The sequence below is a fragment of the Dermacentor albipictus genome, chromosome 4 (assembly GCF_038994185.2).
Source record: "Dermacentor albipictus isolate Rhodes 1998 colony chromosome 4, USDA_Dalb.pri_finalv2, whole genome shotgun sequence".
Classification (NCBI taxonomy): domain Eukaryota; kingdom Metazoa; phylum Arthropoda; class Arachnida; order Ixodida; family Ixodidae; genus Dermacentor; species Dermacentor albipictus.
In genome coordinates, this window is record NC_091824.1 from 155,549,573 (window position 1) to 155,572,138 (window position 22,566).

Consider the following 22,566-nt stretch of genomic DNA (forward strand, 5'->3'; position numbering starts at 1 on the left):
TTTCTTTTTCGGAGAAAGAGCGATGCTGCAGCATGTTTCGTTTGTTGTCACTTATTTGTTGAAACTAACGTAATGTGACAACGGCTGTTTAACCATTTATGTACAGTTTCTTATTACCGCAGCTGACTGTGCGAGGTCAGTCGATGCATTTTCTTTCACTTGTTCTCTCAGCAACTCGTTCTGAAACATTTTCAACTGCTCTATACAAACTTTCACTTCATAGGTGGGCGGCTTCATCACATGAGATTCCTTTAGGTCCTGTAAATTCCTGTGCATGGCAGTTTTTTGATAAAAAGAAATCTGCACACACCTTTAGAGATGACTGCATTTTTCATAGTTAACCTAAAATGGGGCGCTCTCTCGATGAGATGATCCACAGGCTACTCTCAGCGAATGCAGGTGCCTTTTCCATAGCTGAACACCAAAATAAAATATGAACACTGAACACATACACAAAGCAAGCGAGAATGGCTATATACAGCCCGGTGACAGCATAGCTTAATGCAGGAAGCTGCAACCTGTATGTTACCCAGCCAATTTCGTCACTTGCCACCAGGTCGTCGCATAGACTTGAAAATTTCAGTGTGTAAGGCCCGTGACCCTCATGACAATTCACGCCTCAATAATGGCAGTGACGATGCTTGGGAACCACGCGTTTCTCAGCGTAGTTTGACATATACTCGCCTTGAGTTTGCTACCAACTCGCCGGGTCCGCGAACGTTCAGCACATTTTGTTGGACAAAAAGTGCTCGCATTCCATGACCTGTGCTGCATTCGGTAGCGCACAACACCGTACGTACGTGTCAAACACTTTTGAAGTGAGAGAACTATGCATGGAACTCAAAATAAGGCACGAAATAAGTGACAGCCGTGCTACTCTATGGGATGGCGCATTTTTCGTACTACTCGGCTGCCACGTCACGCCATGGTGCGTTCAAAACTCCAGGTCATCAGCCCCATAGGGAAACAAAACATGCTTCGGGTTCCCCCCCATAGCCCCACCAGCTCGACACACGTCTCATGTACAATGATTTCACTACATAGATGTCTACTACAAGTGACTGTCAAATCTTTGTCACTTTGGATCGTACATTTTTTTTTTTTTTCAGAACATTTGAACGATGTTCTACTGTATATGGGAGCAGCATAGGACTTTCAAGGTGATTAGCACCACGCCTTTCAAATAGCATACATAGAAGGTACTTTCGTGTCAAATGCAGTTTCATTAGTAAAGTTCAATTGTTTGCACTTCGTAGTGTTAAGTCTACCCATCTAGATTAATGTGCATCTCCCTTTTGTGTACCTTCATAAACTTCCAACAATTCTAGTTCCATGCTCCCAAATGTGCAAAGACAAAAACAAGTGCAGCATTCTCAGTATGTATTCGTTTAATAGTTTGTAATGAACGGTGAAAACCTGAGACAACTGTTACATCACGTCTGCTTAACGCTTCCCACAGGTGTCATTTGTCCTCCGATCAGCTCCTTGTTCCCAGGTGCAGAAGAAAAAAAAAAGGCAAACAGGGAACATAACCTCGTCAGCATTCTTTTACTAGTTTACAATGATCACGCCACAAGCTCAATGATGAGAACTCTGAGACACCCTTCTCCGCCTTTTGTCCTTCCAAGGAGACTTGTCCTCACTCATGCCATTGAAACGGGCTGCAGTGCTCTGGCCAGCAGGGCAGCATAAGACGCCACTGGTTACTCGTTTGTGTGCAATGCTTACACGCGCTGCAGGTAGAACTTTAATTTTTACTGGCTACGACGGGATTGGGTGGGTTAGCCGGCTGGGGTTTCACGGCACCACTGCAAATAAAAAGTTGAACACAAACAAATACACATCAGCAAACACATCCAGAAAGCCAAGCCAACAACACTATTTTCAAGCCTACCTTTGGGGCTGCTGTCCACCTTCCTTTACTGCTGAAAGTTATTAAGAAATAATTAAACGGCTAGCTTTTATGTCTATGATGTTAGTATCTGCAGTGCCTTACATTTCATGTGCAAATATTTTTGTGAGGGGTGGGCGAATATCAAAATATCTTAATGAATCTAATAGTCAAATGCAGATGCATATAAAGTAAAACCCTGATATAATGAAGTGGGAGCCAGAATTACTTTGTCCAATGAATCCATTACTGCATATACTGCGCTATGAATCTCTATGGGGATTTCAAGGGGAATTGCACTTTGCGATATCCATTTCGTTATGAGATTTGACTATTTACAGCAGGAATACTTGTTTCAGTGTAATTAGGTACCACCCCTATTTATTAGAGCAAAAAAGGCAGCTAACTATCAGGGACAAATGATCAGCTTTAAACACACGCTAAATAATGTAATTAAAAACCTGAACAAGCAGCCTCTCAACATTACAGCACGGTTGCAAATAAGCTTTTCTAAAACAGGGCGACTCTAACTAGATTTCCAAAAGCGCTAAAATGTTAGCGCAAGGAAAAAAGCTGCTGAAGGTCTTGTATGCCATAGATACCGAGTAAAAGGGTCCACTGCATTACAAGAAAATTGCAGGTTTTAGCATAAAAAATAAAACTAAGAGGTAGACTGAAAAACACTAAATGGCAAACTAGAAACACTAGAAGCAAAAATTGCAAGCTTTCACATAGGCTTCCGCTGCAAAACCAAAAAGCTTCGCATTAGCTGTTTGTTTTTATTTCTTCATTGCTTCGAAAACCTTTGTCTCACTTCTGACAATTAACGATAACATGCAGTAACCAGATTTAACATTTTGTTGTGAAATATTTCGTGAGTTTCACAAACACTTTTGTTGTTAAATAGACTACGATTAAATAGATAAAGCATTTATTTCATGCTGTTTTAAAATCGAAAATGACTATCGGCGCCTACACTCGCGAGCATGCAGTGGGAAGATCGCTGTGGTACAATGTTTCCGTTACGAATTTTTTTTAGAATACGAATAGTTAGTGTGTAGTATTTGATTTGCTCACCCCTAATTTTTGTGCGACAATCATTTTGCAGACAGCTACAAATTGTCATGGAAACATCTTATATACTCTGGTCTGAAGGCACACCTTTCATAATTAGTTTAGCTTTATACCATAAGCCATTCTCTAACACGTCATCCTCTTCTTGCACCCTACTATTAATGTGGAACAGATTTGGCAGCATTAATTCCCCACTACTGTATGTGAAATTCGCTCTTGACAGAATTTGACCAGCCAAGAGCATTGGTGTCGCCACCTGCAAATGCTTGACAGTGCTTTCAATGCAAGACTTTTTTTTTTACAACAGGCAATGACAATGGTTTTCACATTGCTATCGTAGAAAGCAGGCAAGACCCAAGGATGTCTGATGCAGTAGAGTAAAGGAGTTTTTTTATTAAGAAACCACGAGGAGGCAGACGTGTAATTCTGGTTTTTGCGTTAAAGGACTCGCCTTAACATGACGAAGCAACAAGCCCACGTTGAACACTGGTCAGTAAATTTTATTTCGTTTGGGCTTCATGGGACCAGAGCTTTTTTACCCACCTGCCAAGGCTTCAGATGCAAAGTATCGAACATCAACGTCTGGATCTGTGTTCAGCTTCTCCAAGCAGGGCTTTACCTGGCCTTGCAGCGTCCTGCAAAACAAATTTCAGCAAGCCTTGAAATACAGCTATACATATTCTTTCGACACAGCACATCTATCAGTCCATGTGCATTTTTTCAAATGGCACAAGGGGGATGTACAAAAAAGTTTGAAAGATAGATTACAGCAAACCATACAAACTAGCCCAAAACAAGTTATACAGTAAACAGTGGTACCTCCTTGCTACAGAGGACAAATAAAATTAGGTCTTTATGGAGTACTTACTGGCATACTTTCAAAGCTGCAGGAACTCTCTGATACGCCTTTTGTGCATAAAATGATACTTAACAAGCATGAATGTTGGAAAGCACTTATATTTTAGGTTAATGCTAAAGTTCTCGATATGTTGGTGTGGCATCAACATTGTCGTGATTCGACATTGAGTGAAATTTGCCGATGTCGAGTAGAAGTAGGGCTGTATATGATAATATTGCGAATAAAGATGTCAACAACGCTGTTGCATGTGTTGTGGCAGCAGCAGTTATCTCGGGAATAGAGTATCCTGGGTATCAAAACCAAACTGGTTTGTAGAAACATGCATTATATTAATTTACTAAGGGCGCTCCGGAATCTTGCCAGCATTCTTCTTAGAGTCTGTACCTTCATTTGACGAAAACAAATAAACAATAAAAAATTTTACGTTGGTAAAGAGGTGCACTTCTCGGGTGGTCTGAAAAGCCTTAGAGAGTCCACCAACAAGGGCCAAGGGGTAACTGTTGCCAAGCAAGTGATTGTGAATACAACAAGTGCTCTGGCATATAGAAAGTTGCTATCCAGCACAGGCTGCAGGACTGAGCCCTGTGGCATTCTGTGCAGTCGGGTATTTTTCTGTGCAGCTGCTCTTGAACGATGGAAGTCCATAAAAAGAACTTGTTTGACTCAATTCTTGGGTATCCAACTGCGCAGAGTGCCACAACGCTACATCCTACAACCTATCCTGGATAACAACTTTCCCTATGCCAGAGCACTTGTCATATTTACAATTGCTTAATAATAATAATAATAATAATATATGGGGTTTTACGTGCCAAAACTACTTTCTGATTATGAGGCACGCCGTAGTGGGGGACTCCGGAAATTTTGACCACCTGGGGTTCTTTAACGTGCACCTAAATCTAAGTACACGGGTGTTCTCGCATTTCGCCCCCATCGAAATGCGGCCGCCGTGGCCAGGATTCGATCCCGCGACCTCGTGCTCAGCAGCCTAACACCATAGCCACTGAGCAACCACGGTGGGTATCACAATTGCTTGCTTTGGCTATAAAGTATTCACTCTTTCATGTCACAGAGATGGGTACCTGTCTACAGCTATCAATGTGTTGCGAATCACATCCTGCAGGTATGCTGGATTTCCTAGTTTTACTAAGCATATCACAGTAAAACAAGCTGTCTAGCTGAAAATTTCAGCGATTTTACCAAAAACGAAGTGTCCAAGCACCTGTGCTTCAGCATGTGATGGACATGTTTAGAAACAAAGGAAGCACTGCAAGACCCAAGCTAAAAGCTATTGTGTGCAGTCAGAAAGGAAACAAAAAGAGCAGATTGACACAAGACATAGCTTCCTTGCCATCTCAGCATCAGTAGTCTCTCTCAGATGTGTCAAAAAGATTCCGAAGACACTTTAGCACTTCTTACGAGTCGTGAATGCAAAAGCATTACTGTCGAATTGAATGCTACTGAGCAGTCCGAGCTATGAACTCTTTGCGGGCAAGTGAGTGCACTTAGACGCTTGGAGTGTTTCGATTTGGCCTTACCGAGGTGCAGTTAGAATGTGGGCGAGAGCTTGCGCAGACAAGGAACACATGGATAACACAGGGTTTCCGAGAGCGAGTGAGGGTTACGTGGCATCACAGCGACGCCCTCTTCCCTCACGCAACACCGTGGCAGCAGGTGTCCCCTTTTGCCCACTCTGCTCTACCGAGACCAGAGGCAGCAGGTGTGAGCCAGCGTCACAAGCACACGTGGCATAGCAGTCACTGGGAAGTTTTGCTGCTACAGACGCCGCTGGCTTTTCCACTCAACAGGCCATCTGACGGTTTCGCATCAAAATATTTCCCCAAATATTACCGTATTTACTCGCATAATGATCGCACTTTTTTTGTCAGAAAAATTGACACAAATTCAGGGGTGCGATCATTACGCGGGGTTAAATTTCCCGCGAAAAAAAATTTTTTTTTTTCGTCCCGCGTTTGCTGCGGGATTGCGGGTGCGGGACACCAAAACAAAAATGGCGGCCGGCGGAGAAAGCCGAACACGCCGAACGCGATTTTTTTTTCTCTTCTCGTGAGTACATTACGTGCATTGAAACAGCTTCTTCCGTATCAGTGATGATTAATATTGTTCATATCGGCAAGTTTGCGGCAATAACGTAGCCATGTCCACATTGAGGGGACAGAAACAGGTGGGCGCGCTTAGCTGCCAGTGACATAAAAATGCATGGCCGGCGTGCTGCGGAAACTGCGGCATCTGTCTTCACTACTATCCTAATACGACACGTTTCCGCTAAGGGTGGGCGAATATCATGGCTGTGTTACAAGCGTCGGCGTATGAATAGGGTACACTTTTAACGTATCAGAGTAAACGTGGCTACTATCATTGCCGCGCGCGATTTGTTGCGTGCTCACGAGTGCAGATGAAAAGAATCGAAATGCGCCTTTATTGTTTTTGTTGACATCAACCATTATAAAGCCAACCCATAATAAAGGCAAGTTTGGTTGTACCTCTTTTTGTCATGGAAGGGCTGAAAGTGATGAAAGTAATGAAATGAGGCATCTACTTAAGAATGTTTGGTGCGTGCAGGCCGCTTGGCTCGTCTTGAAGTCGTTCGCGTTGCATTCGACAGATGGTAAGCGCGATCTATATTAGCTAGACTTAGCACACGACATATCGCTGCGGCAAGTTCGAGGTGCGATCATTACTCGGGAAATAAAAAAAATGGAATTTTGACGACAAAATTTAAGGGTGCGATCATTACGCGAGTGCGATCATTATGCGAGTAAATACGGTATTCTTGTGCTTCAAGAAAACTGCGCACAGTGCCCTGTGCCGTTGCAGCCCAGTAGTAAGGTGTCATACCAAGAAAGCTGAACCCCCAACCTTTGACAAGGACTACCGTAAAAACCGAAACCATCGCGAAAAGTCGACCCTCGACTTATATACCGGACATTGGCGGAAAAACTACGGAAGTCTTGCAACAATGGGCGGATGAAGTAAACAGCCGCTATCGCCATCAGCAGCAGCGCGGCGTCTATGGCGGCGTGGCGACGTTGTGGCACTGGCATTTTGCGTTTCCACTGTCGCAAAGTTACATTAATTAAAGGCTGCATTTTCATTTTGTTTCAAATCGAGCGGAAGCCGACGTCAATTCACCGTCGCCTTCAAGAAAAAGGCGATTGAGTACGCGGAAGCCCACGGCAACCTGGCGGCACAGCGCGGACTTGAAGTATCCGAAAAGAGCATTCCGTAGTGGCGGAGGCAAAAGCAACGTATTACAACTTGCAACAACCAAAAGAAAACGTCATTTCATGCCGGATCGCAGCGGACTGCAGAACTGGAAGGCAAGGTTGCGGAGTCCGTCCGAGAGCTGCGTGTAAGATCGCTGCCTGTGACTGCCGAATGCATCCGTTTGAAAGCGGTGGAGATCGCACGCGCCTATGGACTGGGCAGCGAGAAGCACTCGCCATCCGACTCTAATCAAAGGCGTTGCTCTGATTCGGAGTAGCGCTTGCGCACCTCGTGCCCTTCTGTGTACTGTACACCCTGCCAATTTTTAACAGTATCGCGCGACCATTGACCCGCGTGTTTGTCAGCACCTTGTCATCACGGCACGGAGCAGCGAAATAGCGAAAGTAAGGGCATGTGTACACATGCGCGTATCTCGTTTGGTTCGCTGCTCAGCGCCTTTAATATGGTGCCGACAAGCACGCGGGTCGATGGTCGCGCGATAACGCTAAAAACTTGGCCAGGTGCACATGCGAGCAGCATTTAAATAAATACTGTCACCATTGTGCAACCCCCTGAGTCGCATTTGTTTCACGGTAAGGGTGTCATGTCTTTTGGTACTTTTGCCATTGAAAAATATGTTTTTTTTTTTTTTCATTTTGAGAATTCATTAGTTGGGGGATCGACCTATATTGCGGTCCGACCTATAGTCCGGTTTTTACGGTATATGACCTCCGCCACATGACCGCAAGACAGCTACTGCCACTGTCACAGTGGCTTTAATACCTACAGCAACCAGAGAAGGACACTCACGGTGGGTCCAGGAGGGGTGCGATGCGCTGCAGTGTCTTGGCAACATTGAAGCGGACATTGGCAACTGAGTCGCTGGCAAGACCGAGCACAGTGGCGAGCATCAGGCGGCTGGTAACCTCGCCGCCACATGCTTCAGCCAGTACGTTGATGCAGAAGAGGCAGGTCATGCGATGAAGGTAGTTCTGGTCGCGTGACATGGTCAGCACTTTGGGAATGACCGTGGCCTGGGCCCAGTCCTTGCCAAACTTGTCAACCAGCTTGCGCAGGTTTTGAGTGGCCGCCTCACGTATGGCGAACACATGGTCCACCAACCATGTCATGCACAACGCATTAAGCTTCTCGTCGAAGAACTCTACACCCAGCTGGCCCGCCAGCAGTGGCATGTACTCAATGATAGCCAGCCGCACACGCCACTTGGAGTCCTCAGCCAGCTCGACGATGGCTGGCAGCAGCGACTGCGAAAGCTGCTGGATGCCAATGACCTCGTTGACGCAGTCTAGGTTGGAGATGATGTTGAGTCGAACCTCTGGGCACTCGTCCTTGAGCTGCGAGAGGAACAGTGGGAGGAGGTGCTCCACGGTGTTCTGCTTGCCCAAGATTGGAGAGAGACCCATGATGACGGAGGCCAGGGCCGACTTGACGTGTTGATTTGGGTCAGAGACGAGGTCCTTCACGCAGGGCAGAATGTTGCTCATAATCACCTGCTCCTGCACTTCAGGAGGCAAATTCTGGCAGAAGTCCTTGACCTTGTGAGCGGCAGCTGCCCGCACTTCAGCCTCGCAGTCCTTGAGTAGGTTCTGGAAGGCGAGAACCAGGTCGGCACGCGTCACTTCAGGACCAAGGGCCTTCTGCAGGTCGGTGAAACGGTCCGCCACCATGTAGCGCACCCGCCAGCTTTTGTCCTCGGCTGCCTGGCGCAAGGTCGGCAGCAACAGCGGTTCCAGATCTTCCCGTGGCAGGAGGCCAGCAAGTGACACGCAAGCTTCCACTGCGAGCAGCCGCACGCTGTCCTGTACAGATGCAATAGCATGGTTTTAAAGAAATATTCACCAGCTCTCTCTGAGAAAGAAAATTAAGTGACTCATTGAAAACAGAGAAAGAAATATTCACCAGCTCTCTCCGAGAAAGAAAATTAAGTGACTCATCGAAAACAGGATGCATCACAAAGTTTGAGTACACCACCAATGCAGCAAAGCATACTGGTAGTAGTGGTTCCTGAACAGGCTGAAGGGCGACTAAGGTATATTGTGCTTGTGCCATGACACATGAGCTTAACCTTTGAGATCAAAAAGTCGGGAAGCGAGAATAAAAGGATTCTACAATAGCAGTTGGGTTGAGGAGGTGCATGCCCCAATTTCTCCCTAAAATTCATTGGAAAAATCCACCACTGGCATTCTCCTTGGCAGTCCCCTCAATGTTGCTTTGAATCGACGTACAATGAGAAAGTGCAGTGACTTTCATCATGCCGCCCGCAGGGTCGCAGTGCATGCAATCTGAACATGCCGAGATCAGTCTCTTGTTCGGCAATTCAAATCACGCACGAGAATGGTGTGGCATGTACGAATATTGCGGGTGGCTGGCAATTACAGGGGTCTTGGCCAATCCAAGTGAATAAGTTTTTGCATCCTAGTGGCCACTGCAGCTCCACAACTTTGTTCTGAGCAGCGTAATTGCACAACAAGCACAACGCACCTGTTCGTCCTGGGCGAGGTACCCCCACATGGCGACCAGGTCCCCTTTGAGCCATTCAGGCTCGACAACCTGGGCCAGCTCCCCCAGCTTGGAGGCCGCCGCTCGTCGCACCATGGGCGTGTCGTCCTGGCACAGGTTGCGGAAATGGCTGCGCAGCTCTGCTTTGACGGCCGGAGACACACGTGGGTAGCAGACGGCAAACAGGCCACATGCCGACGTACGCGACGTGAACCAGTCACCCGAGGCGAGCCGCTTCACTAGGGGCACAAAGTACTGCTCCAAGTCAGCCGCGCTATGCTGCTGCGAGATAGCACGCAGGGACTCGACTGCCTTGTCCCGCACCACCGTCTCCTCAACGGTGGCCAGGCTCTCGAGAGGGGGCTGCATGATCCATCACATACTGCTTCAGGCCTGCTTACACATATTTCAGACATTCAGCATGCCTCAATGACCATCTACAACTACATATACTCTATTCACCTAATTACATAATCAGAATTCAGTTATTAACTTCTTTATATTCAGAGCAAAGCATCAATGAGAAAATTGAGCACAGTCCTAAAAATTCCTGATCGAGCTTTCTGTTGCTCAATACATGCTACATAATAGCTGTTCCCAAGCCCCAAAGAAAGCTTTTTGAAACATGAAAAGATACCACACGACTGGTCGTGCACCACTCATGTAATTAGGTAAAATATGAAAATAGTCCGACTTGCTCCAAGTGACAGCAAACAACATTAGTAGCTTGGATCTGTCCAGCTATGAGGCACTAGGATATATTTAATTCTTCACACAAGTTATGTGGGACACATGATACAACAGGCAGCACTATCAATGATAGTCTAGCAAGACTTTTCTTACTGCTTGCATTCATGACAAAAAAAGAGGGTAACATATGTGTGCATCATGCATTTCAATGCACCATTAAATCTCATATTTTTGTGCTGTTAAACATCATGTAATTGTTCCATAGAAGATGATGCAGATTTGAATGTATTTAGCACTAAATGAATGGAACGGCAGATTTTGAGACATGCAGCCACAGTGCACCACTTACACTCACGATGAAGGTCTCATATACATCATGTACACTGAAAGCATAAAGCCATACAAACATGAAACTTCACTTAGCCTTACATTCAGACGTTGTAGCTGTAACGTGCGATGTAGTTATTTTGTAGAAAGCACTGCGGTTCAAAAATAACTGAACTGTGAAATGCACTGCACGAGGCTTCAATGACTGCACTAGTTGTGTAGCTTCTGCAGGGTTTGCCTGCTAACAAGTATGAAATGAAGTATAGAGGATTTAATGATCGAACTAGAAATATAGTAGTTTGTGGCTGTGCACTTGATCTTGTGTTTTGTCTTCCCACTCTGTTGAATGAACCAACAAGATATTGCTCAACCAGCCTGTCATGCACAGCTTTCCAACTAACCAAGTGGCACTTTAGGTAAAGCAAAAACTCGTCCTTGTCCATTGGGCGAGTTCTGATATTATCCTACTGGTCTCCAAAGAAACTACAGCCATTAGACAAGTAAGGTGCACTGTTGTGTGCACAATCTTGTGCCATGCAAACCAATCACTCCTGCAACTTTTAGCATGGTTTCCAAGGATAATTAATTTTAATATACTACACGAATTAATGTATTTATTGGTGTTATGTTATTAGACAATGCAACAATAAGTAAAATGGTTCGTAAAACCAGTACCCACCAAGAGGCAATGGACAAACTCAGGGCCACCAACCAGTGGTGTGAAGTTGCCCAGCTGCTCAGCAAGCGCCAGAAGCACCTCATCTTCGTCGTAGATGGTGTCTGCATCACCAAAAAGGCAACACCCTCACCTCAGGCTAGAATGCATTGCTGCACAGGCATGTCTCTACACAAGAATTAAGTTAAAGCTGGTGCCTGCGGTTTTAGTATTCTGGACTTGAGGAGCAAGCGATCGACAGCGTTACCCACAATGTGCACCTAAAGAAGCCGAGAGTTATGCGATGTACAGCGTATATAGACAATAAAATTTTGTCTACACAAGAGATTGTGTTTACCTTTGATCAAGCCTAGAGCAGCCAGAGAGGTCAGCGTGTTCGTGCCACCACATGCGAGCAGCAGTGACAGACATGTGGTGCAATGAAGCAGGACAAAGCCTCTCACAAGAGCTACAGCGTGACACTCTTCCTAGCCTGTGCTAAAAACATACCAAGGCTGGCAGTTCATAAGATAGTATGAGTTACATATTGGTTCCAGATGCATTCTGACTGCGGTAAAAAATTTCACAAAAAAGGCACCAGACTCCAGCTAGTCTATGACTCTGAACTCAATTTCTGCAAACTGCAGTTATGCCCCATTCTTTGCAACAACACACCTTTGTCTTCACTTGCTATGAAGTGTTTTCAACCTACATTATATCCAACGTAATTATTCGCTATAGACGAGTAGGATTCTTCATTGTATACAGACACACCATTCGCTTCACAAAAAGTATGCACGAGGCAAATTTCATATTATAAATTTTGCTCATATTCAACATTTCCTAATGTAGGAGTATCATTCAAAAATGCAAGCTTTATCTGGTCATGGCTTTGTGGCCAATACACTTGGCTCAACATAATTAGCTAGATTCAAGGAATACCTGCTTGGATATCTTTGTTTCACAAAGTTATGCCGGAACCGAAGTGTGAGGAATGAATGACCACCACGATCGGCTGATTTCCTCACCCATAACTGTTGTTCACAGTAAGACTGCTGGCCTATATTGTAATTCCTTCAGCAACCAAGCAGGATTACGCTTAGAATGGTAGCAAATCCAACACAACTTAAGCATGGCTTCCATTATTTATCTTTTGCAACAATTTCAAGCAATAAAGACCTCAAGGTTCCAGAGAACTGGTTAACATGCAATTAAAGCATGCAATCATCACATATTTTAACAGCTAACAGTAGAAGTGCTGTCTCTGTGTATCTGTTTCGTTCTACGTCCTCATCCAGTCGCGCTTATACATTCTATCAAGGATTCTAACCAACAAGCCTGCCAATGTGCTTTAACACAAGCCGGAAAGGTTACTAGAGCAAGCCACTTGCAGTGATCCACCGTACAATTTTACACAGGGAGGCAACATTTAATATTAGATTGCTCATGCACCAACTCTGTTCAAATGTATTTGCTTGCAAGGTAGATCTGCTAGGAACAACAAAAAGGATAAAGTACAAGAACAAACAGTTCCTAATTAAAGGTTAATTAGACAGGAGCCTGACGACCTTGCCACGGTGCTGTAGCAAGGTGACAACTTCTGGTAACAGAAATAGCAGCAATAGAGAACAATGAGCATTGTTCATGTGTCCCATCATTCAAGGACCACAACCAATTCTCATTCCAAATGCCAAGCTCATTAAAAAAAAATCACGACAAGCAATGCTGCATAGACTTAAAATTCATTTCAGTAAATATAAACAAAAGTGCTCATAGTAGTCGTGATGAAGTTGCAACAGCAGTGAGAAACTGAGTGCATATAGAAGAACCATGTACCAGTGAGGAAGGGAATCAGCTCGCTGCGGGTTCGCTCCACACCAAGGGCCAACGCAATAGTAGACAGTTTCTTGATACTGTTGAGCCGCAACTGAAATGCACAAATCAAACTGAATGTGAAGCGTTGCAACTTCTCGAAGATGCAGATGTAAGTGAGGATTCAAAAGCCACGAGGGCTTCTCGTAAGGTCTCACTATCACATACAGTGCACACAACTCAGACCTCATGCATGAACTACTAGTGTGGTCTTATGCTCACTTCATCGAGGGCTTACCACTTCAAACAGCGTTAAACAGCTTTGACTCAACAATGCTTTTGGGGGCGAAAATCGTAGAACCACGGTTATGTGCATTACTGGTATAAACAGTACAGCGATCATTTCTGCAGTTACCAAATTTGGCATGCCTTGGCAACTACTTATATACTTTTGTGTGAACCTGTGCGTGTGCATGCAGCTAGTGGCCTTTTTTTCCACCTCTCTTTTTTGTCTGTTTATTCCCCTTCCCAAGTGCACGGTAGCATTTTGTTAAATGCCCTTACTTTTTCTTTTTCCTCACTCTCTCATAGACGATACTACTGACTCCACTCGAAGAACTGCTCCTAAATAGGGTACTATATATGGCTTGCATACAAATGCCACCATAATTTAATACAAATTAAAAATATCAGATTATTAGGACTGTGCTTGCACTTGAGCAGTAATAGACAAGTTTAACATGCTGCAACTGAATGACAATCATTAGGTATAATTGCTAGAATCAAACTTATAGCATCTAATACTCAAAAGGTAACATAACTCGTCATGTATTCGAGTTTGCAGCAAGGTAATATTGAAAAGCCTTCTTGCACTCAGTGCAACACGACTGACAACTGCCATTGGTGTTGCAGATTGCACACTACACGGTGAGCACACTGTGGTATGTTTTCCAGAAAATGTTCTACCCAGAAAGAACTCTGGCCCATTCTCGCTAATGTTCACTTGAACAGAATGAAAACAGTGAATGGAAGAATGATGAATGCCTATGGCAATCAATAGGAAATAATGCCGTTCTGATTCACATATTCAGCAAAGTGAAGCAATTAAATATACAGTCCAGCCCACTTATAACAGCCGCTGATATAACGAACGCTCGCTTAGTACGAACGAGGGTGGTGCTACCGTCAAAATATATATTGGGGCAATGGCACAGTGTCTCACATAGAACGAATTGTTGTGGCCTCAACATTCAGTTAAAGCGAACGCAAAGCTGTGGGGCCCCTGTAGTTGACCGAGCCAGCGGTGTTTGGATGGCTGGAACTCACCGCGGAGTGCATGGAAAATTGCTTCCGCAAGGCGGGTTTTATGGGCCCAGGTACCGAGGACGCCATAGATCACGGGAGTCCGGTCGCACGAGGACTTGTGGCAACGCGTCGTTGACACGCAGCTGGCCGGACCTGACGTTGCCTGGGACGATTTAGTTTCTGCTGATGACGACGCCGACATTGCAGAGCCATGCACTGGCGAAGCTATTGTGCGTGAAGTGCGAGCCCTTCCTGACTGCCCAGAGACCGACGAGGACGATGACGAGGATGCTGCTCTACCGCCGGTCGCTGTGAACGCTTCAACCGCGATCGGTTACATCGCGTCGCTTAAGGAACTCGTGTGCAGCAGAGGCCTTGGCGATGAACATATTACCGCGCTGGAAAAATTAGAAACGGCAGTGATGCGATCAGCTTTGAAGAAGCAGACATGCATCACTGACTTTTTTCAAAAATAAAGTGAACTTTCGTCTCGCTTGCTCTTTTTTCCCGTATTATAGGTGGTCCACTTAGTACGAACTTTGGATACAACGAACAAATGCCACGTGACGATCAAGTTCGTTATGTGTGGGCTGGACTGTATGCTTTACAACTAACGGCGATGCATGCAATATGTTCATTTTTATCCTATGCAACATGTAATTTCGTGCGATGGTTATGTTTATGCATCGCAAAGATCACAACTTCTATTTCTACATCCCTTGTGTCACATTTCGAATGGCTAAATGAGAGAAAATCAAGTGAATCAAAGAAGGCGCCGAATATACTGCACGATTCCATTAAAAGGCCGGTGTTCTAAAAGATCCGTATGTGCCTACATTGTGCAGATTTAATGTTGGATATCGTTTTCTTTTTATTACGCAGAGCAGAGCTGCACTACTTTAGCGACCAGCACACAGGGTTTATATTAGCCCGTTTGCTGGTACTTGCACACGGAGGACTTTTAAGCTTCATATACATCTAGAAATATATCCGACGAGGAAACGACGCACGCCACACTTTAAAAAGAAGTACTGGGCATCGCAAGACGGCTATTAACACGGCGTAGTACACCACTGAAACGGAACGATGCCGTGCGCGTAACAGGACGGACATCGCCCATTCTGCAACTTCATGAGCAGCATGTTCGTATTTTCTATTGACAAAATAAGGACCAAACAACATGACGCAACCAACGTAATCGGATGGTGAATCAATGAACGGAAATCTTATTCAGCGTTTACAGCGCTTCACTTGCATACTTTTCAAAATGAGATTTCAGTCGAAGGCGCGTCGCCGGAAAACGCCTTCACGATGTTTACACCTGAAGCACCAGGCTTCTCTATCAGAATACCGACATTGGCACCACTTCATGATGAAGCCGTATTTATTCTGCTAACACTGAACAAACGTCGGGCTTTTTTGTTTCTTTCGTACATCTGATGCAGTAACTTTGACGATGTCGTCAAGCGTCAAAACCGCCTACAGGCACATCGCGCTGATACCCCAGAGCTCACATTAGAACTACTACAAAACGAAGAATACCTCGAAAGCCACTGGTGACGTAAGCTGGACGGTACTTTGACATAAAGGAAAGCGGAAGAAAAAGAACCTCGTAAGAAGGCCTCAACTGTACCGCCTTCGCAAAGTCGTCGCCATACAATCTGTTAGGACTAACACGACAGTAGAGGAGACGCGCATGAACGACGATAAACCTTACCTGGACATCTTCATTCCTTAGTTCGTCGATTAGTACCGCGATCGGGTAGAGTGAATCCTCTGTGTTTGTGTCGCTTGCTGCCATTTCAGCAGAATCTCAGGGCAGGTCAGCGAGACCCGCTGTAAAATGAAAACACAGACGACACGGGCTACAGCGCTACAGCCAAGACAACCGCAATATCAACGTCGAGAGCACGACCTACTGAACTACAGACCTGCACAGATCTACCTCCTCCAGCACGCCTAGTCTAGTTCGCCCCTTTCGCCGCTAGGGAAAGAACGTACAAGCAGAGTGGCGCTAGTCATAACCTGTTCGCTGTCGTCTGCTACTGCGATCTGTTCAGCGCTTGTCTTGCCATTTCGGCAGGCACAAAGCGCTTGTTTTGGCGGTAAATGAATAAATTCACAAATATACAAAAGAAGACATATTTGCGAATGCTTTGCGTTTGAATAGTGAAACTAGAAGAGGATGAGCGGTGCAAGAAATGTAAACAACGAGCATAAGTGGCCGCTGCAATGCTAGATCAACGGCATAAATTTCACTTTCCTAGCCTCCTTAAGAGACTGGAAAAATTGTTTAAAAAGATTCATAGGATAATCTAGCTTTCTTTAGTTGATCACAGACAGCCTAATGTCGTAGATGACACTAGGATTTACTGCTGTGTGCCGTAGTGAAAGGAAGACGATCTGGTAAAAATATAGTAAAAGTATTCACTAGTAAGTCCTCCATCCGATATGTGCAATAGTCTGATCGATTCTGTTTCAAGGGAAGGTGAGCATATCTTGTTTTTAATATCGTTGGATGTCTAGCTCAGTAGAATAAGCTTGCAAAAAACTAAGCGATCCCAGTGCTTTAAAACGTGCTGCAGTGCAGGCCTTAAAAATCGTGTCACGGAACTCTTTTCAAACTGTAAAGCTAGCTTTTCCGCGTAGTACGGCGGCAGCATAACGGTGGTGCTGAAGATACGTACGCAGTGAAGCTGTGTGCGTAATTCACTTTTTGAACTCGTGACGCATTCACGGACAACTTTTAAGAGTTAAAATGAGTAGTAATCGTTCTGTCGTCGAACATTACGGTGGCTTCAAGTTTCTAAAGAGCGCAGACGCGAATTTTACAACGTGTACAATGAAACTGTTGGGTACGTTGCGAACTCTATACACAATGCGATTTATAATAATCTCCTTGAAAAAGGCAGTGGGAGCGGCTATTTAACGCTATTTTAGAGAGCAGCGGACTACACGCTCCGACATTTTTTAGGTTCGGGGAGTCAACTTTTGGAGCCAACTGACCGATCAAAGCCTTGTGACATCTGTGACACTGTGTTAGCAAAAATTATCAACTAGAGAAGCAGTTCGTCGCAACACAACAGCTGCCGCACTACTTACAACGCCGCACAACCGCCCACCGCGTAGCAGGCGAACAGGTTATAAAAGCGCCACCTACGGCAGTCGGTTGAACGAAAGTGGGCGCAAGCTGCTCCCATAGAAGCCGGATATCTGTGCAGGTCTGGAGTTCCAGTAGGTCGTGGTCGAGAGTCGCTACATTTCAGGCCACGGGTATTCCACAGGCAAACGACTGTCGCTCTCCTACGGGATTAGTGAAGCCACGTAAAAACATGTTATAACCAAATATATTATAAAATGACGAAAATAAAAAGTACTAAAAATAGGAATTACAATTTTTGACAATTGGTTTATAGCGGCACCATAGAGTTTAATGGTGCCGACCATGGTTCTAGAATGTAGCTATAAAAATAGTTGAGCTGACTGGAGCCAAGCCAAAGCCTAGATTTGTATAATGTGTTCTTTTATGTAGTTTCGGTATTCTGGCAGTGTTCAGAGAGTTGTCGTTTTTTATAAGTTGTGCGCCTTTGTCCATCGAAGGCGTTTATTGTCAAACCTGTTAATATAATTATATAAGTAGGTCCATAGCACGCAATTTATGTGTATGCGTTTCTGTGCCGGTAGCGGTAGTAACGGTCCTTCAGTAGCGCGTCGCTGGCTCTAGTCATGCGCAGCTTATTCGCATGAGCCGGCGAAAACATGTACGCGACAGCCCATGTGGGACCTGGCGCCGAAGACATGTCAGAAGACGTAAGTTTGGTTGCGTTATTCGTTAACTAAACTATGCAGGCTTGTGCCATGTATCAAGAAAGTGAGGAACCGTGGTGCGGAACGTGCGCCGTACGCGTGTGTTCCATGACAGCTAGGAGGGTGCCCTTAACGGAATTGCTATTCACGATTACGTCATGATAGCGTAGTTACCTGCGAAACAACTCCCGCACTAGCCGGCTCATTCTAGGTGGCGGGTATTTTGTGTGCTTGTTTTTGTTCTCTTGCGCACTCGGTCGTCAAGTATGACAGGTGTGCTCTAACGCAGAGGAAACTAATGAAACGCCTATTGCTTGTGTCTACATGTGCAGCTACAAAATAATGTTAATTTTAGTGCAAAGAGAAACTGAGTACAGATAACGAGGCAATTTCTAATTGCATTTATCTTATTGATACAAACACGAGAAGTGAGGTTACGAACAACATTTATGCAAGTTTGTGCGTGTGTCAGAATTTTTGAAATAATCCTGCGTAAATTTAAAAAAAATGACAAGGTTGTAGGGGTATAGTTATTTATGTGATTTAGTGAGCTTGAAAACACTTGTAGTCTAGTGGAAGCAAAACTATATTTCGGAAAGTACCACACTTTTTCATAGGATGGTCACTTCTTGCGATATTACAAGGTGGTGCCAATACTGTTATAATAGTTTGATGCCAGTGTGACGCCGTTGAAATCCGGCCCATTATCTGCACTTGTCACGAGACACGCTCATTTAGCTTAGCATGACCTTCAGCAGCTACAAGGTAGGTTTATGAAAGTTGCCAGGGAGAACGAGCATCGGCATTACCTGCAGTTGCCATCATACTTAACCTGAACATGCCTTGTGCAATTTATTGCCTCTCCTGTGGCGAGGATTGGACATTTTAGGTTGACGTGCCTGGAAAGTGGGGTGAGGGGGGGGGGGAAGCACGCCAAATGTATTTTCCTTCGAAAGCGTTCAATGTTTGCTCCTTACAGCCCATGTTTGTTGAAGGACAAGTCGCTATAGATGCATTCTCATTGTTTTGGTCAAGTCTTGTAGCAGCTGTACCCACTGACTTAAGACACAGCTCACATGCTTATGTGTTGCCATAAGCAAAACTACATTTGTCTTATTAAGCCATGACTGAAAGCTAAAGTTAAGCCTCACAAATGTTTTTAAGGTATCTTGGTCACTGCTGTGTTCTGCTGCTAAATAAAAAGTTGAGGAATTGATTTTCGGCCACTGTGACGGTATTCTGATGGTGGTTAAGTAAAGGAACACTCGCATACCAAGCTTTGGGTGCGCATTGCAACTCCCCTGCTTGTTGATCTTAATCCGGAACTTTCCATTATGGCATGTCTCGAAGATTCTGTGTTGTTTTGGGTTGTTAAACCCCATCATTCCTATCCACTTTTTATGCAACAAACTACCTTCGCCTGTTTTGAGTGAAGAACTCTGACTGATGCACTTTTTGCAGGTCTCCTCGCAAATTTCAAATAGCTGTGGGTAGATCTTTAGGGCGAGGCAATATTTTACATTACATCTCTCGGCAGAGATAACACATATTCACCGTGACCTAGTAGCTGGGCAGGTTTTTTTTTTTTTTTGTCTACCACATCTGATAATTGTGAGTTGCCATTAATCGAATTTTGACGTCTGTGTGAATGCTGAGACAGCCAAGACCAGTGGCCCTTCTGTGGATGCTTCTGCAGGAGGAAGCATCCTTGGTGCAGGAACGGGACCGGACTCTGCGCACAGCCCTGGACCAAATACAGCAGCGACGGCGTGCACCTGCAAACCCTCCCAGTCCTCCTCCTGCTGTAGATGCCATTGAACACCAGTTCAAGGAGTGCCATGGCAGCAGCGATGCCGCAGTGGATGGTGACAGCGCCGCTGCGGCGAAGCCATCTCCACCACAGGTGACTTTTAATATGACTGGTTATTGGATCTGCACACTAATCCCCATATTCATACTCTGGCTCACATTTAACTCAACCAACTCACATTCCATTAACTTTATTCCATTAAATTATTTTTAATAACCTTGTTTTCTTGTCTTCTATGGCAAAGCATAGTATGCTGCCTAAAGTAGCCGTGACATGGCACAATGTCATTTGCAGGGCATTAATGATTGCCCACCTGCCCACATTTAAGTTTTTGTCATAAAATGCCTGGTCTTTAGTGCTCATTTACGATTGTTGCATTGACACAAACGTTTAATCATTTTTCACTTGCTTATAGTTAGGGCAGAGCCAACTTTTTAAAAGCACTAATATGCTTCGCAGTGGTTTTTTGTGGGTCAATTTTTTGTGTCCATTGATTATACGGGTGTGCCCATGCGGCAGCGACATGAACTGATTGAACCATTGTGTAACAGCAACTGAATCATTGACAGTCGTTATGTGAATATTGCATCAATGAACTTAATAAACAGTTCTGCTTCTCTGTGACACAGATAATTGTTGATGCGACTATATAGAGGAAAAATGTGTAATTTGGATAGTTAAGACATTCAATCATTAAAGTAGTGTAAATGTGGATGATTGGTAGCTTTATAAGTGCTAAAGAACAGTTTAAATAAAATAAAAATAAGCTACCTATATAGATACGTAGGTCTCCTTAGAAAATGTGCGGGGAAGCTTTTATTAGGGGTGGGCCAGCTGGAATTCGTGGTTGGGTCAACTTGAAATTTGGGGGTGGGCCAACTTGAAATTTGGCTGTGGTCCAACTTAAATTTGGTCAAAGGCTAACTTGAAATTTAGGGGCTGGCCAACTGAAGTTAGAGGACAGCCAGCTAAAATTTAGATGTGGGCCTACTAGAAATTTGGGGGCTGGCCAGCTTAAATTTGGGGGTATGCTTATGCATACTTAGACAACTCTAGTGGAGTTTCTGCATTCTTTTTTTTTTTAAAGAAAAGGTTAAAACCATGAACTGATACAATAATGAACTAAATCATTTCAAAATTTTTGCTGATACATTGTGGCACCTCAGACATTCCAGTTACAAAAAGCACCACTTTGTTATCATCATCGTCATCAGAAGCCTGCGTGACAAGCCGCAGTGCTATCAGTCGCTATAAGGGGGTTACTAGAACCTGATGTTCATGATGACTTTCTGGCTCCCGCAGTGGCTTCCACCGCATGCAGCCAGTAAAGGCATGCCTTTTGAGATCTGTACATTTGTTAGCCAGAGGGGACCGTTGCTGGGGGCATGGATATGGAGACCATCTATTACTTGCATGTATTCAGGCTGGTTCAGTCGTGTCGCCATTGTCGGCATGTTCATCACGAGCACTTAGCATGGCAGAGGCTATGCCAGCAATGTGCCTATAACGTGGAGTAAAAGTTATTCAGAGGCCGGTGAAAGTTGGAGCGTGACGCTGACGGCCAAAGTGGTTCATGTTTTTGACAGTGCGTTAAAGGACGAGGGCTTCGAGTAAAGTGCAATAAATATTGTTCTCCACCTAAGACTAGCATTAGGGGAAGAATTTTTCTACTAAAATTGGAAGCTCATAAAAATTTGTTTATAGAAATTGAATGCCCTTAGCCCTTTCAGCGAAGGGTTCTTTTTTTTTTTTGTATGGTCCACAGCTCCAGCATTGTTTTTTTTTGTTTTTTCTTGGGTGTTATAAAATGAACACAATGGTTTATTTTTGGTTGTGCAGAAATGAGAAGATAATACGCAGAATTGCAAATGCTATCTTGGTGTGGTCCTCGCATTTCTATCAGGCAACAGGAATGTCGGAAGGAACATGGTAAAAAAGAAAACACTGAAATGTACCATAAGTCACTGACACTGGAAGAGTTAAATGGGTGGTTTCAGCATTTCGTGGCAAGTGTACAAGCATCGTCTTTATGGACGAGAACACGAGAGTGCATGGGTATAATAGCCTTGTTGTGAACATGTCGCGTGACGGCAACGTTTGAAAAGAAAATGAGAGAGTGGTGCTGTTCCTTCTACTACCTGCACCCCTTGTTGCCTGTTTCCTTCCTTGTGTGTTGATAATGCCATCAAGCGGAGAATAAGGGAAGAATCTAATAGAACAATCATGCTACCTGTCATGATCATTGTTCCCGAAGCTGCAATAGACACACTGTGTCCATATCAAGTTCAAATGATACAGTTCTTCTTTGCAAGCATGCCAAAAGAAGGAAGAATACAAAATAAGCATTTAGTATGTCGCTCAAAGCAAAATACAGAATGGTGTCCTTTCATTTTGTTTTCTCATCTTACCATGGCGCTGCTCAACATGTTGCCAATCGGACTGTGTCATGAGCTCACGTCTTCTCTTTCATATAAATGACAATTGTACATGCATGCATTGTTTCATTATGCCAGCTTAGTTAAGATAGACTCGTCTTGTCTACCGTTGTGACTAATGTACCAATTTCGTCTTTAGAACTCGTGGAATGA

The 22,566-nt window shown here is 44.5% G+C and overlaps 2 protein-coding genes across 8 annotated transcripts in view; one reads left to right on the plus strand and one right to left on the minus strand.

Annotated features, from left to right (window-relative positions):
• Nucleotides 1–1,370: 1,370 nt before the first annotated feature.
• On the minus strand, nucleotides 1,371–16,262 carry Pp2A-29B (Protein phosphatase PP2A regulatory subunit A). Of its 3 annotated transcripts, none has more exons than XM_065434166.2 (8): nucleotides 16,079–16,262; nucleotides 13,081–13,171; nucleotides 11,269–11,369; nucleotides 9,555–9,935; nucleotides 7,863–8,872; nucleotides 3,509–3,600; nucleotides 1,895–1,922; nucleotides 1,371–1,808 (listed from the first exon to the last, which is right to left on the minus strand). In XM_065434166.2, the coding sequence occupies exons 1-8, from the start codon at nucleotides 16,160–16,162 to the stop codon at nucleotides 1,748–1,750; spliced, it is 1,848 nt and encodes a 615-aa protein (XP_065290238.1). In that variant the 5' UTR covers nucleotides 16,163–16,262; the 3' UTR covers nucleotides 1,371–1,747. The 3 variants fall into 3 exon arrangements, with proteins under 3 accessions (XP_065290238.1, XP_065290237.1, XP_065290239.1); XM_065434165.2 differs by having other exon boundaries at nucleotides 1,895–1,925; XM_065434167.2 differs by lacking the exon at nucleotides 1,895–1,922.
• A 1,597-nt stretch (nucleotides 16,263–17,859) lies between these two features.
• LOC135903778 (WAS/WASL-interacting protein family member 1-like) overlaps nucleotides 17,860–22,566 on the plus strand; it is a 79,174-nt gene continuing 74,467 nt past the window's right edge. For 4 of the 5 annotated variants that reach the window (XM_065434160.2, XM_065434164.2, XM_065434161.2 and 1 more), the window contains exons 1-2: nucleotides 17,860–18,171; nucleotides 19,865–20,071. In XM_065434160.2, coding sequence (XP_065290232.1) covers nucleotides 18,121–18,171; nucleotides 19,865–20,071 — 258 coding nt within the window. In that variant the 5' untranslated portion in view covers nucleotides 17,860–18,120. Of the gene's footprint in view, nucleotides 18,172–18,897; nucleotides 18,934–19,864; nucleotides 20,072–22,566 lie in introns of those variants that run through there. The other variant, XM_065434163.1, reaches the window with a different exon arrangement.

Bases quoted from the DNA above. Each gene is read 5' to 3' on its own strand.
- Pp2A-29B (XM_065434165.2), bottom strand. From the start codon at position 16,162: ATGGCAGCAAGCGACACAAACACAGAGGATTCACTCTACCCGATCGCG. The intron at 8,873-9,554 runs GTGCGTTGTGCT...GCATCTGTACAG, and splicing joins ACCTCGCCCAGGACGAACAG to GACAGCGTGCGGCTGCTCGC. The intron at 1,926-3,508 runs GTGGGTAAAAAA...AATAACTTTCAG, and splicing joins TGCATCTGAAGCCTTGGCAG to CAGTAAAGGAAGGTGGACAG.